Source organism: Crocuta crocuta, unplaced genomic scaffold (genome assembly GCF_008692635.1).
Source record: "Crocuta crocuta isolate KB4526 unplaced genomic scaffold, BGI_CrCroc_1.0 scaffold28, whole genome shotgun sequence".
NCBI lineage: Eukaryota > Metazoa > Chordata > Mammalia > Carnivora > Hyaenidae > Crocuta > Crocuta crocuta.
In genome coordinates this window covers 9953354-9969004 of record NW_027533256.1, presented here as the reverse complement: position 1 = coordinate 9969004, position 15651 = coordinate 9953354, and the positions used below count along the sequence as shown (strand labels likewise).

At 50.9% G+C, this 15651-nt stretch overlaps 1 protein-coding gene across 1 annotated transcript in view; it reads left to right on the top strand.

The window, feature by feature from the left end:
* The first annotated feature begins 499 nt into the window (after positions 1-499).
* Positions 500-15651, top strand: part of DRGX (dorsal root ganglia homeobox) — a 31076-nt gene continuing 15924 nt past the window's right edge. The window contains exons 1-5 of the mRNA XM_077746501.1: positions 500-533; positions 4694-4791; positions 5728-5829; positions 8720-8898; positions 8982-9094. Of these exons, the coding sequence (XP_077602627.1) occupies positions 500-533; positions 4694-4791; positions 5728-5829; positions 8720-8898; positions 8982-9094 (526 nt within the window). The remainder of the gene's footprint in view (positions 534-4693; positions 4792-5727; positions 5830-8719; positions 8899-8981; positions 9095-15651) is intronic.

Sequence of the window (15651 nt, the reverse complement as noted above, 5' to 3'; positions counted from 1 at the left end):
GGCGCCAGCCGGGCCCAGCCCCGCCCGCTTCCAGCCGAGCCCGGAGTGCGGACGGGAGGCAGTCACGCTCTGGCCTTCCTCTCCCGCAGCCCGCCGAGGTACGCGCGGCTCCGGATCCACTCACCCGGCCCCGGGCGCCCGGCCTTGGAGCTGGGCTGCCTTCCTGGCCCGGGCTGCAGCTCGCGCAGATGCCCTGGCGCGTTCGCTGGACCNGCTGTCCGGGAGGTGGACCCCAACCGAAGGGCTGTCCCAAGGGGGCCAGGCTTGAGACGGGGCTGCCATGTCCCCTCCAGTCCCCACAGTGGATTTAGGGTGTTGGGGGGAGTGGTTTCCAGGAGGAGGGCGCCCAGTGCGCACTAGGCCAGTCCGGGGCGCGGGCAGAGGGAGAATTAGATTCTATCGCTGTTTGCTTTGCAGCCAGGCCGGAGCTACGCGCCCCTTGTCTGTCCAGCGATCACTCTCCCCCGGCCCCGCCGTCCAGCTGATCAGGCCGTCGGCGATGTTTTATTTCCACTGTCCGCCACAGCTAGAGGGTGAGTAAGCGCCGCGCCTGGGGCTGCTCCGAACGGCCGGTGCTAGCCAGGAAGGGCCAGAGCGGCGGTGTGACTGGTGGGTGGTTGGGTTCCCGCTACGGGAGGGTCGCAGCCGCCGGGCGGCGGATACGGGTGCCCCTGGCTTCTTCCCTACATCCCACTCCAGCCTTCCGCCCTGTCGCCACCTGCCTCCCACCTCCCTCCCCGCCTGGGCCAGTCGGCCCGGGGCTATTCGCACAGCAGGGACCCGCCGGGTCCTCCCAGCACAGATGCTGGTGTCACGCCTCTAATCGGGTCTCCCCCGCCCTGGGGGCCGCATCAATCTTTCACGGTGTTTTGCAAACAACCAGAAAAGCCAAGGTGGACTAGGGAGTTGGCCGGTATCGTGTGACTGGGACGGTGAGCCATTACCCGCCAATGGTAGTCTGCTTTCACTTGGAGAGCAGGGTAGTGCTGCTCAGGGAAGCTGTAACGTCTGTCCTGGGCCACCGTGGCTATCTGGATATAGGTGACCCTGACCATCCACTCCCACACCCCTCAAGTGCCCTGGCATGGCTCCTCCCCTGTGACTTACTGGATTTCCTGACCCCAAATGCCTACCACTCCCCACTCCCTGGGGGAGCCCCATGGCCAGGGTTTGAGACTTTAAGAGTCTCCAGGCCTTAGAAGAAATTTTGCCTCAGGATCCCTTGTGTGGTCTCTGCATCGGATTGTTAGGTGGAAGTGGATTTGTGAGAAGGGGGCAGCTTGGCTCTCTGGTATCCCCGCACAGGGCCTGGGGGACCCCCAGGAGTGGACATCAGACAAATGCAAAGCCACGCATTCTGGTCTTTTAACAGCATCTTCCTCAGATCAGGAGTCCCAGCCATGCAATATTAGAACTTTTCTAACTGAGAACAATACCAGGGCCTGGCTTCGATAACCTGCTCCTCTGATTTATTTGTGGGGTGGGAGAATTTGGGAGTCCAGGAAACTGAGGGGGGCATGGGGGAGGGCAAAGGTGGTGAGGTACTGAGGGACCAGAGCCATCAGAAGACACTAGTCCACCTTTTCTCCAGTCACCTAGAGCAGTAGCTGAGCCTCAGCTGGCCAACATGCACAGGGATTTCAGAAAGTTTGTTTTGTCTTACTCAAGGAAGCTTTTAAGAATTCAGTAGAATTTTCTAAAGGAAGCTAAGGATCAGTGTTTAAGCCCTGCTAGCTGGGTCAGCATTCCTAAGAAGGGAAGACCAGACACTTGCTTACATTTCACATCCTTTAATCTCCAAGGACCCATGCTGAGCCGTTTTATGAAGAGGTTAAAAGGTGCACTCCTTTGCACTCTCTGACATTGTACCCCAGGTCTGGAGAGAGACCCTGGGCATGTGTGGAGCACACACCTTCTCCGAACTTCTGAACCTGGGATCTGGAATGATTGATATAAAGCATCCCACTCTTCTGGTTAAAGAGGGGAAGGCCACGATTTGGGTATTTAGCAGGTGGTGGGCTGCTTGGATAACCTAAGGGGAAGCCCTGTCCTCAGGGTGGGTTGCAGAAGTCACTTAGGGAGGGTGCTGACCCGGTCTGTCATGGGCCCCATGCACTGAGCTGTTTGCTGCCCACCTTTCCTTCCCACCTCACTGGAGGCACGTCCCACCTCAGTGCTGATTGTATGACCAGAAGAAAAGGAGGTGTATCTTTAAGAGCCTTCTTGTCCCTCTGCAGATGTGTTTCTGAGCCAGTTTTGCAGAAAGTGGTGTTTTATGTTAGTTTAATGTTGCTGGGGAGGAGATGATCCACGGCAGATAGAAAGGCTGAGAACAGACCTTTGGAATACGACATCTCACTCAGCCTCTCGGCTTTTTAATTTTCAGGTTTTATTAATCTAGAGAGGCATAAAGGAGAAAGCAAGGCATGACTCATAATTTCACTTCTCAGATAATTTTACTGATATTGAATTAAAAAGTACTACATATACCTGCTAAGGAAATTCAAATAGAACAGAGACCTGTGCATTCAAAAGTGAAACCCTTCTTCTCCACCACTTTTTCTAAAGATACTCCCTATTGTTGGTTTCTTTTGATTCCTTCATGAAAAACACACTCCGCCCCCCTCCCCCATATGTTATGCTTTATTTGTGCTGAGGTCATTTTGCCCTGTCATTTGGGGCTTTGCTTTTTTAAATTTTTTTACTTTATAACCTATATTTTGGGGATTATTCCATCCAATATATACAGATCTACTGATTTCTTTTAAACAGCTGTGTAATATTCCATTATATGTTATACTGATGGGAACTTCAGATGTTTCCAGTAGTTTTCTTTTTCCCCTCTTGCCGTGCTGCAGGAATGTTCTTCTTTTTCAATTTTGTGACACTTTGACTTATTCATAGATTAAATATGTGTATGTGCCCTTACATTTTTGATGACTATTGTCAAATTACCCTCTAATAAGGCTGCACCAATTAACGCTCCTACAAATGGCTAATGAACACCCACATTTTATTATACTGTTAACTGTACTGGGTAACATTATGCGTCTTATGTTTTTTGTCAAAATGGTGAAAATAGTAGTTCATTGTTCTGTTTTGTTTAATTACCGGCAAGGTTTAACATTTTCATAGTATTATCAACACATCTACTTATTTTTAAGTAAAAAGCCTCTTCAAATGTTTTCCTCTTTTCTATTTGTTCTTATTAATTTGATGGACCATGAGTCTCTTTTAGGGTCCAATTTGACATATGATGTTTCACTTACAGATATCATGTGTACACATTATGAAACAATTTAGGACCAGCAGGTGTAAGTTGGAAGGCTGAGGCAGAGAACGATTAGAGCATCTCAGAGTCTACATTCTGTCCTCGCCAATCAAGTGCTTTGTTTCGAAAGGAGATGGTTTGGTTTCCTGCAAAATACTGGAATACAGCTTTGAGGCTGTCCTTTCGAAGTTTCCAGTGAGCTGGAGAGAAACATTTGTAACTAGGGTTTTTAGGAAGAGTGCACTTTGGACAAGAAGATGGAATCAAAGGCTTCAGGGAGGTGTGGGGTATTATGGCAAAGGATGTGGCTCTGTAGAGCAGAATAGTAAGTAGGAGGGACCCCTGTTAGTAGATAGAATTTTAAAAAGCCCAGAGAACCTTGCTTCCTTGGGACTCCGGTCTTTATGAGGGAGGTTGCCTGTGTGGCTTGCCAGTTGCTAGTGCCAAACACGCAGTGATTCTGAGACCAGAGCCCATGGCAGGTACAGCATTCACTGGCTAATGGGAACTTGCTCGTTTGTTTCTCTAAGAAGCCACTGTAGACTGTCGAGTACATGGTGCATATTTGGAACATAATTTGAATGCACGTTTGGGGCCAAACTCTGTTCTGGCTTTACAGGAGCCTTGGAGGTTGCTGGGGAGGACAGTGGAAAGGACGCCTTTCTTTTCAGGGAAGTGGAGAGCAACGGGTCCTTTATGAGCCTGGCCAGAGGGTGGGGTGCCCTTTGAGAGTGGCCCTGTCTAAGTCTGCTTGGAATTCAGGACAGTAGCTATTGGTGCAGACCTCTTGTTAATTGACATCGATATAACAGATCCACTATGGTGCTGATGAGCTGTGACCAACGGTAATTAATATTCATTTATAAACTTCTTACCTCCTCGTGTCCTGAAGTTCTAGGAGAAACGTGCAGTGAAAGCTCTTGGTATTTTCTTTCCTCCCCCGCCCCCAGCTGTTAAGCTTTGTTGTTTATAGAAACAAGGGAAAATAAACTAACAGGTAAGCAACAGGGAGACATTGAGGCTTCTGTGAAAGACTCAGAGATAGGAGATGAGATCAAAACACATTGGACAGAGGTGCAGCTGGAAACCAGAGGGCAGGCGAAGGCTCTGCCTCAAGCCAGTGAGTCATCCTGGCGCAAAGTCCGGAATTTGACAAGAAGCCGATTTGGCCATCCTGGGGGTGTCCTGTTGCCATCCACCCTATGAAATAGGCATAGGTAGGCCGAAAGTCAAGGGTTATTTATTGGGAGAGAGAAAGCAAGAGAGAGTGGAAAAGAAGGGGCCTTCATGAGAGCAGCAGAGAAAGACACTGGGACAGACAGGACTCTGCCTGTAGGTGCCTCCGAAGAGAGCAGGTGTGTCCGGGTCAGTGTGAGGACAGGGAGGCCCTCTGCTCAGGCTGATTCAGTTTGCTCCCAGTAGGCACTGCACCCTTTGGCAACCACTCTCCAGGAGATTTCGATGATGGGTTTCTGCGCAGAAAACAGCGCCGGAACCGGACGACATTTACTCTTCAGCAGGTAATGATGGCGTTCCCTTTCTGAGAGTCAGCTACTTCCTGCCTCCAAAAAACCCCAAAGAAACCAGAAACAAAATCAGAGGTTGAGCAGCTCTTCTTTGTCTTTTAAAATAAAGCCAACTATGGTAACTGGATCTTTCTTGAACACTTTATGTGTCAAGAAATCAGTTTGGGAAGAGGGCAGGGGATTTGGACCTTATGATCCCAGACAGTAAATGAATCGGTAATAATGATCGTTCCCATCTGCCTTCGGTTGGTGTTTTGGGGAACGTTTCCGCATCAGCAATATCATTTGAACCCTGAAATAACCCTTTGAGAAATACAGGCAGGACATTCTTCTTCCCACTAGCTAGATGGAAAGACTGGGGACCAAGAAGTCGACTGATTTATAGAAGGTATTGCTGTCCATCAGCGGAAGGACTAGAACCAGGCTGCTCATAGTGTGTTTCCTGGACCTGGGCCCGTCCCCTTGGACCTGTGCCACCCCTGGAGCAAACTGGCGCTGTCAGGAAGGCGATCCAAATACCCCTAGCTTGTTTCTGTGGGGCTGACAACAGCGAGGACATCTGCTAGTTGTTTCTGTTCTCCTGTCTTACGGGGAAAGCTCTGTTGATTGCTCGGATTCATAAGGCCACCCTTAGACTTTGATTCTTATGAAGATACGTCAACGTAAAAGCCTATACATATTTGTGCTTCTCTTCTTATTCTTATTTCTTGGGGGAGCACCGATGTTGTTAGTAAGTCTCAGCTCCTAAGTCACCCGTGGTTAAAATTTTAATTCTGTGGCATCTTTGTGAAGAGCTCTCTTCTCCCTCTTCCTCCCCTATTTGATCTGTGAAACTACTTCCTCGCCTATCCTAGCCCATTGGAAATATGAATCTGCTTCCTCTCACCTAGCCACAGCCTCTCCCCAGTAAGTATTTTTTTCTTTTACTAGCTGGAAGCTCTTGAGGCAGTGTTTGCCCAAACGCACTACCCCGATGTCTTCACCAGGGAAGAGCTGGCCATGAAAATCAACCTCACAGAAGCCAGAGTGCAGGTAAACCTTCTTTTTAATTATTTAACTCTCTAATATTAAAACTGGCAAACTTTTTTTTTGACATCATGACTGCAGAGTGCACATTTGGCCAAAGAAAGCAAATGAAGACTATCTGTCATTTTCATGATGCACTTTAATAACATCAACATAATGTGGAATATTAGATTAGGTTGATTAATCGGTCATTCATAATTAACTAGTGATAATGTTCTACACTAATTTGTCCGCGTCTCTAAGGTACTAAATTACATCAATGCACATCCATTTCCTTGCTTTGGAAAAAAAAAAATAAAAGAGCTGAGATGCTATTCTCAAAGCAGCTCTGACCGCTCTGGGGTAAGGCCGGTCAATTGCAGAGAACTGTGTTTTCAGATGGGAACAGGGTAGGATCTGCTTTCCAGAAATTGCATCATGTCCAACTTTTCCCCTGGACGCGGACTCTTTCAGTGAAGTGGATCCGAAGAACGTGTGCAATTTAAAAATCTTTAAACGGCGGCAGCGAAAGGGCCGCCTCAGAGCCGAGCATGGCCCGCGGTGGCCGTCTCTAAGCAGGCTTTCTTTTTAGAAGCCACGCGGTGATTATGTTTAAGTGCGCAAACCCGTCGAGCCCAGCAGATGTGCCTGAGCGCGGGAGGAACAGATTCGCAGCGCCGCCTCTCCGGGAGAGCTATTCTTTGAGCACAATTATATATTCATTTTATTTATGGGGTTTCCTCCATGCTGTTTCTGTTCTTTTTTATGTAGGGGCTTGGGGTTAAGACTATGCAAAGATCTAATTGTAGGAAATATAATAGTTTGCTTTCGGTTCCCCTGGGTCATGTTAGTATCTCTTAAAAACCAATGGCTGAAGAGAGATAATGGAATTCTGAGCAGTAAATTGGGGGTTGTAAACAAATTATTTCCCCTATAATCAGATTATGTGATCCTGATTATTAAATCTGAACATGAATCATTGGTCATATACGGGCAAATTAAACTGATTATTATTTGGAAATGAAAATCTCCTTTGGCCAGGATGTTGTCTATCCCTTCTTTTTTTAATGCCAGCTTGCCAATAGCTGCCTAAAGACCGAACTGCAAATTGAGATAAATGACACAATTATTGAGCATTCAGAAGTGGAAGATCATAACTTCTCCCTGAAAGGTGCAAGGGTGAGATAGGGGTGGTAACAATTAAAGCGGGGATTTGTCGTGCAGGCTGTTGTTGGCTATTATGCAAACAGACAATGGCTGTGAAGTATTTGTTTCGTGAGCCTCCGTGCGGGGACACGGGGCTTCGGTGGCGGGAAGGGAGATGTGTTTACATTTATACCCCTTGCTCATTCAAATATGATTAATGTTCTATAAAGCAGGGTCTTAATCGAAGCTGATGTTGTCAAACAATAACTAAATAGGGAAATAAACGACTCCATCATGCTCTTTCCTCAGAAGCAGGCGAACTGTCAGTGCAAAGTCATTAAAATATGATAATGAAAAATAGCTCAATTAAATGTTGTTATAGCTGTGACCTTCATTCAATTAAGACACAAGAAAGTGTCTGCATTTTGCTTTGCATTTAACTGCCCTAAATTTAGAATATAGATAAAATCATTATTCAATGGTTGCTGATATGTGCAATTAAAAGCCAACTCGATTAAAAACGAAAGAAACCCAGTTAGAGGAGAATGAAAATTCAGAAGTGGGGTGGGCTGGCAGAGGGCTTAGCCCCGGGACCCAGGCTGTCTCCCAGGCCAGTGTGAGGCAGAGGAGGAGAGGAGTCCCCCGGGGGAGGAGGAGGGAGGTCTAGCCAAGACTTTTTTTAAAGCCAGGAATTATCTCCCAGGAGAAGAGGGAAGAGGTTTTGCTGGGTAAAGAGCAGCAGAATTTCACTGACCTCTGGGAACACCTTGGGCCTCATCTGCCTGGCTGCCACGAGGCTGGCCTTTTGCAGATGCTGTCCTGAGTGGCAAGGCCTGAAGATTTCCCCACCAGTCTCTAAGAAGGCACTTAGAGCAGGTGAATCATAAGCCTCCTCCTAACCTGAGGCTGGCAGGGATAACGCTAGCTAATGTTTACCGAGTGACTGATTGATGGCTGTGTGTCAGGCATAGCACTCCATGTTTCTCGTGCAGCTCTGCTAACAGTGCTTGGAGGCGGTCACCATTATTACCCCCAAGGAGTTTGGATCATGGTCTCTAGCCAAACCACTGGTATTCAAGTTATGTGTCTGCCCCTTACCACCTGAATGACCTTGGGCCATCTGTGCTTAATTTTCTCATCTCAATAATAGGGTCGGGGTGGATTCTAAACCAGAGTCACACTAAACCAGGGCTGACTCCAGAGTCAGTGTTTCTCATGGGTGTGCTGGGCTGCCGGTCATGAAATGTCATGATGATTTCAGGGTTAAATCCCAGGTATGAGGCCAGACACACTCAGGTGCTCAGACAAGCCTGCTGGAAGAGTAAATGAGGATTTTTGATGAGGAAGCCCCAGGGCAGTGTTTTACAAGCTGCTTTGAGGATGATCCCCTCATCTCCCTCCCCCCAACCATAGGAAGTACATTTCACATCAAATAAATGCACTTGAATACATTTAGCATTTCCACAAGACAACACTTTTACCCTTACTGTGGGCAATGCATTTGGATACTTCCTATGGTTTAACAGTCATTAATAAATGCCTGTAGTGCCTCCTACACTGATCTCCTGACCCCTCTCTGGGTCTGAAGGTGCAGTTCAGAGGGCACTGCTTTGGGAGATCTTTTGGCGAGAGGAGGCTGTGCCCCCTCCCCTGCTGCAAGGTGAGCCGTGAGCACTGGGTACGGGAACCAGGCATTTGAGTGTGGGTCTCGTTCCCTCCCCTTGTCTTACTTTCTGCCTCCACTGGGTATGCATTTCCACTGGGGACTCAGGTTTGGTTCCAGAACCGAAGGGCCAAGTGGAGGAAAACAGAGAGAGGGGCTTCCGACCAAGAACCAGGAGCCAAGGAGCCCATGGCAGAGGTGACACCCCCGCCTGTGAGAAACATCAACTCCCCGCCCCCCGGGGACCAGGCCCGGAGCAAAAAAGAGGTCCTGGAAGCCCAACAGAGGTGAGGCTGGCTGGACCCTGGGGTCTGGAGGCTTGCCGGGGACACGGGGTTGGGAACTCAGTGTGCTTTTCTTTCTCTAGCAGCCTGGGGAGAACAGTGGGTCCCACGGGACCCTTCTTCCCCTCTTGCTTGCCGGGGACCCTCCTGAATACGGCCACGTATGCCCAGGCTCTGTCACACGTTGCCTCCCTGAAAGGTAAGCTTGGTCTCCGTTGGCTGGCAGGGCAGGGCTGGGGCTTCGCTGGCTTGGCACTGTGTCCCAGGGGTTGTGGAGATTGTGTGTCATCCCAGTTTCTCAGGTCCATCCGTTGTTGTACCTCGGGCTGGCACAGCTCCTTTTCTCCTTCTGTCAGTCACAGCCTGGGCCCGGAAGGGCATCTGTTTCCAAATGTGCCGTCTTGTTTGATTTCTGCATGGTCTCCGATTGTAAGCGAATGTCGTAGGTAACCGTGCACCCGATGGGGGGATTGTCTGAGTGGTGGTTGTTCCAGAAGGGATCGCTCCACGTTCACAGGCTGCTGCTTCTCACTGAACAGTTCTGGGTGTTAACCTGCAGCGCGTGGGTGAGGCCTGCATGGGCGGTTGTCCCAGCTGGTGAGGACCCTCTCCCTATGTGCGGCTCGCCACCTGCCTCCCTGGGGACTCCTGATGGCAGAGGTCTGAACTCTTAGGATTTATGATTTTCCAGGATTTGCTCTCTTCTTAATAGCTGTTGTTGTCTGAAGGATGCAAACCACCAGGCATGTTTTGTCAGGCCCAGAGAGGGGCATTTGGGGGACTTCTGGGGCATCCCCACTGGATGAAGGTGCCCATCCACTGTCTCTCAGTTCCTGGCCTCAAACTTACTGCTTCTGTGATAAGGCCAGGCAGTGGTGCTGGCCGGGAGTGGGGCTGGGTCCCACCATGGGTCTGGGGCAGCGAGAGTTACTGCTACTCATGGGGCGTGTCTGTCACAGGGGTTCTGGGGCTACAAGTGCAAGTGTAGGCTGTAGGCTTATTCCTGGAAATGGGCAGTGGGAGAGGACCTTCCTGGGGTGTCCCCTGTTTGTTCTGCATTAGAATCTGGGGTCTCCTGCCCTTGAGGGTGTCTCCCTCCAGTTGGTAAGTCACACACACACACACACACTCACACGTGCACACACACACACATACACGCACAGTGGCAATCTGTATTGCAAATGTGGTTTCCGGAAGCTGAATGAGAGCATGAAGGAGCTTCCCTGGAGAGTCTCTAGAAGGGAGAGAAGGGCATTTTAGGCAGAGGACAGCACATGTAGAGTGCCAGGAGAGGGGAGCAGAGCGAGGCTTGTCTGGAGAATGGCTGCTATGTTGGGTGCCCATGGGAGAATGCCCACAGATAAGGTGGAGGTGCCCTACGGGGACCAAATCTTGAAGGCCATGCTCTTGGGGTTGGATTTTCCACCATAGGAGGTGGGGCCACAAGGCCCAGAGCCACTTCTCAATGGTCCAGGGCAAATCTCCTTCCTCAGACAGCTGGCAGCTGGCACGAGTGGGTGAGGCTCACCTCTGCCCAGCTCTGGGCCTCACACCCTTTCTAATGCTTCCTTCAGCTCCAGGACCCAGATGCTCCAGGGGCCGTGTAGAGCCCCAGGCAGAGTGGCCTTGGAACATATTTACAGGACACAGTAGGCCGATGGGGCACTACGGAGGTGGAGTCCCAGTTGGAAGGGGATTCTGGAAGGAGATTGCCAATGGGACTTGGGTATCATTTAAGGGCCTGGTCTGGACAGAGGGGCAAATTCTCTCTGCTTTGGTGGGGGCCAGCTCCGCTCCTGAGAGTAACCATCTCTCTTCTAAATGTTCTTTGCTTGCTCCACTCCAGCCTCATGAGTTGGTTGTCTCTGGTGTGGCAGCCCATGGGTGGGCTCCTGCTAGCCAAGCTGGGGCCCACAAAGAGGCCTGCAGTGGCTTGAGGAGGGGAGAGAGGGCCAGGTTGCTGGGCACGAGGGAGTCTGCAGCTGAGAGGCCCAGGGCGGCAGCGAGGTGGAGACAGAGGCTTGTGTCTTCTGAGTGATGACCCAGGACAGAGGCAGGGGCTGGTGAGAAGGGCTGCCAAAGGTAAATCTGTCACCCCCTCCTCTTCTTCCCTCACTGGTATGCACTCCCCTCTAGCCCTTCCCTAAACTTTACTGGCTGGGCTCTGACCCCTGGGACCTGTCCTGTGCCTGCCTCATTAGAAACAGACTTTCCTCTGATGCTGCCCTTGCTAAGGGGGCCCACGGGGTAGAACCTGGGGAGGGTAAGAGCTTGCAGAGGTGGCAGGAATCACAGTGTGTCACCATACTGGGTGTGTGTTGTGATGGCGCTTGCTTGGGCAGCCTGGTACACCCATGAGAAATCGCCCCTGACCGCAGTCCTGTGTTGGGGCAGGTGACGTGCTCAGATGTGTCCAGAGCCAGGCAGGCAGGGAGGGGGGTGAACGTGTGTTGGCACTGTCTTCACTTCACCAAATACAAATGAGCTCTGGCTCACTTTTCTTGAGCGATATAACCCTCTTGGTCCACATGCCATTTTCATACTTTTGAGAAAGACATGGCGAAAAGACACATTTCTCTACAGTCAGAAATAGTTATTGGAGGAGCATGTTAAGGGGATGCTCTCAGATTTGGGCTGGGCACAGGTGGGGCTGGGGGTGGACGGCGGGAGCTTTGGCCCACTTGAGTGTCAGCTGTTACTCAGGCCACCTGATGGTGGCCAAGTGGGTATGTGGACACAGCATTGCCAGAACTACTGAAATTTCTGGAGAAGTTAGAAATCTGGATTTTTATTTAAGATATTCCCATCAGTTTTAATTAAAAAATTTTTTTTGTATATTTATTTTTGAGAGAGAGAGAGATAAAGCAGGGGCAGGGCAGAGGGAGACACAAAATTCGAAGCAGCCTCAGAGCTCTGGGCTGTCAGGACAGACCCCTATTAAGGGCTTGAACTCATGAACCGTGAGATCATGACCTAAGCCGAAGTCAGAAGCTTAACCAACTGGGCCACCCAGATGGCCCTAGATATTCCCATCTTTTAAATGTGGTCTCCAAGATTTTAGGCCAAAATGGCTCATAGTTGGTCTGAGCTGTTGGTCTGGCTTGATATTTTGGTGTGGGATAACAGGTGGTGTTGGCTGGGACATCTTTGCCTTCTAGAAGTCTCTGACCCCATGTGGTGGCGCTTCTGAAGCGAGGTTTTCTGAGCTGGAAGTCTCTGGGTCAGCTGGTCAGAACTGCTGGGCTCTAGTTCTGGTGGGCTCTGCTTTCCCTAGAGGTGTGCTTGGGGCACCCGGCCTCTGCCTCAGGGCCTGGGAAACAAGTGTGTGCCTATGAGTCAGTTTCTAGATACCCTGAAGTCCAACACCTGGTTGTTTTGTGGAACAATGTTAAGTGGTTTGGGGACAGGGCAGCTTTCAATCTCCTGCTGCTTCTTTTCCCAGGCTTCCCCAGGCTACAGAAATTAAGTGCACAGGTCCAAGAGAGGTACACCCTCATTTTCTAGGGCCTGGCTTGGTGCTAGGACTTCTGGGCTATGACTTGGCCCCCCTTCTCTAAGGCAGCCCCAGAGGTGGCTGGTCAGCCAATGCTGGCAGGACTGGTGGCCTGAGCCCTGCTTCCCAGGGGTGCTGGCCAACCGGCGGACTGCTCACCTAACTCGGAGGAGCTTCATGCCTACTGGTGCTAGAAGGCACCTCTCTGGACTTCTAAGCCCATCCCTCCTATCACAAATGAGAAACTGAAGCTCAAGGAGGGGAAGTCACGTGCTCACACATGGCTTATAGCTACGTCTCCCCTTTGGGGTCTAAGTTGCCTTCCACGGGACCCAGATGTGCCCTTTCCTCCAGACACCATGTATTCACTCATTCATCTCAGATGGGTATCTGTTGGTAGGGGGGCTTGGACCCCTACATCCCTTTTCCCCAGCAAGTAAGGATACCTATGAGTCCACTGGGTATAAGTATGAGCCCTGGGGAGAGGTCTAGACTCACCCAGGACTATCAGAGACCAGGACCATTGTGAGCTGAGTGCCATAGTCCCTTCCATCCTGGAAATCCCAAGTCACTTCTCCAGGCCTGTGGCAACTTGCAGATAAGCCAGAAGAAAGAAATCAAACTCAGTGTCAGCTCACAGACTCAAACTAGTGCTCGTGTCTCCTTTCCTAGGCTCTGGGGTCCTAGTGGGAGAATATGGCCCTGGGTTGGAGAGAGCAAGTATCCTGGGTGGGTCACTGAGGTCTGGCCCCACCCTAGGCAGTGCCTGGGTGCCACTCCCCTGACACTCTGGACATGCAGCTCCAGACCAGGGCCCGAGAATCTAAGCCAAAGCTGTCCTGTGCTGCAGCCAACGGCTGGCCAGAGTGTGACGGAAATGCCCGTCTCTCTGTGCTCCAGGGCAGGATCAGTCTTCCCAAGGGGCATTTGGAGCCCCTCACCTACTGTTCTCAGAGCTAACTGCCTGGAGAGCCTTACGTATAATTACAAGTGGGAGGACTCTGAGTTGGGGGTCCTGCTCTTTTGGTTCGAGGCATTGTTGTGACAGATATGACGTCTTTGCCTGGGAAATATTAAGAGAGCCTCCAGGGGCATTTGTGGGATAGTTTGGGGGTTGTTGAGGTACAGTTTGCTGAGTTCCTTTAAGTCATGGTCCCCGAAGGCTGTACGGCCTTTAATGTAGTTTTATGGCTAGTCACTTGTCGGGACATTTTTGGACTATGAATGTGCTCTGAAAACAGGAGCATGCTTGGGATACTGGCTATCCACTCCTTGAGCAGGCTGCGCTGGGGAAGGAAAGGGCCAGCAGCGATGTTAGATATAGAGGGAATGAGCTCCGGAGGCCCCCACAACGCCGGGCTCCCAGAATACAGAGTTGTGTGGTGATGCCAAGCCTTGTTTCCTACGTGAGAGGGAAGCTCTGTGACTGTGGCCCAGGCAAGACCAATGGAGATAGACCCCGCTTCCTTATCTTTAGATTATGGGGGGCAGTGGCCCAGAAAATATGAAGGGGAGCAAGTCTCTCAGCCACTTTGCAGAGACTGAGAAGCTCACTGACTGAGAAGTCAGTAGCAGAAAGCTCTGGAAAGTTTTCTTAGGAAGGTAGAGACTCGTTTTCATGGAGATACCTGTTGAAAGAAGGGGTCTGGGGTTTGGAAGCAGCTAGAGAGCCGGGGAAACCAAGATCAGACTGAAAGTTGCACCAGAATCTCAGAACTGCCAAGGCAGTGAAGCTCTACTTGACAGTATGGCGTCTGGCCAGGCCAGGGAGCGAGTGCAGAGACCTTCCAGAGCTTTGCCCCATCGTCCTGTGTTTGGGGGGTTGCACTCTGCTGCCGGCCAGGTCCTAGGGCTTGATCAGGGCAGCTGAGACACAGTTCTGGGGTTGGAGCACTGGGGATACTCATTTAGCAGGCTCAGTGTGGAGGGAGGGTGAGGTGGTGCGTTCACGGATAGGTCAGCAGGCCTGCTCAGGCAATAGGGAGTCAGGGAAGGGTGGGAAGTGGGGGTGGCATCCTTGAAGGACAGGAGGTCCTGGCCCCTCCAGGATGGCCGGTCATGCAGAGTGTCCATATGTGGAGGTGTGTCAGGCTAGCCCCCAGGGCAGGCGCCCGGACAGGCACTGGGCTGTGCCCATCAGGGAGTGAGGCAGCTGGCTACCTCAGGCCGGGAAACTGCCCACCAGGGACAGAGCTACGTAATTGAAAACCAGGCACTTGTGGGGGTTTCCTCCTTTAATTATCCTTTAATTATCAAGCAGCCGACTAGCACAGTGGCCTCAAGCAAGGGCTCTGGGGTGGCCTGCCTGGTGAGTCCCTGCCCTGTTCCCTAGCCATGTAAGTCTTGAGCACAGTCCTGGAGTCTGCCTCTGCTCCTCAGCTCTAAGATGTGGGTTCTGATCATAACAAGACTGATGTCATAGGACTGAATGAGAAGCACATGAGCTAGAAGCTCTTGGCCCAGTGTGTGGCACATGAATGATGCTCAGGAAATACTGCCATTATTACCAGATCCCTCCGTTCTCATTTCCAAGTCCCTGGGTCCCACTCATTTTTAAAGGAGCCTGTGAAATGTCTGCTTCTTCCAAATGCCTTCCATTTCTCTGAAGTTTATTGCAGCTGTCGCTTATCTTTTCCTTTTACTCTTCATTATTCCAACTTGGGCAATGATGGGGGGCTCCTTCCTGTTCGTGGTAGGATTTCCTGGGCAGAGCACCCGTTCCTTCCCTGGGGCTTCATGGGCAGTGATAAGTTTGGTACTTTGGGATGGTCAGAGAGGACCATTGTGGCCAGACTCGCAGTTAGCGTGTTTCCTTATTGAGGGTTCCTTGAAAACTCTCAAATAAAAAGGCAGCAGGACCCTACCCCATGCAGGGAGGGTTTGCATAACAGTAATGGGTGTCCAGAGAAAAAGCCTTTGCAACACAAAGACTTTTCCTGCACTGTCTTAATGGCCAGCCTTGTGTTCACAATTCATTAATGCAGAGGAGGTTATTAATGGCTGAGGGAGGCGCTTGGGTTTGTTCCGGGGAAGTGCTGGCCGCAGGAGGAGAGCGATGGGGGCAGGAGAGCCACCGTCAGCGGAGGCCCCCTCTCCCCGGTGCACTTAGCTGGGCTGCCTCTAACCTGTGATTCGGAGAGCTGGGTGTGAGGTGGAGACTAATTACAGCTGCCAGGGGAGGCTTTCATAACTCAGTCCGGGCTCATGCTGGGGGATCACAGTCACCCTCCTGCACGGGGTGGGGGGTGGGGGGCATCCGAGCT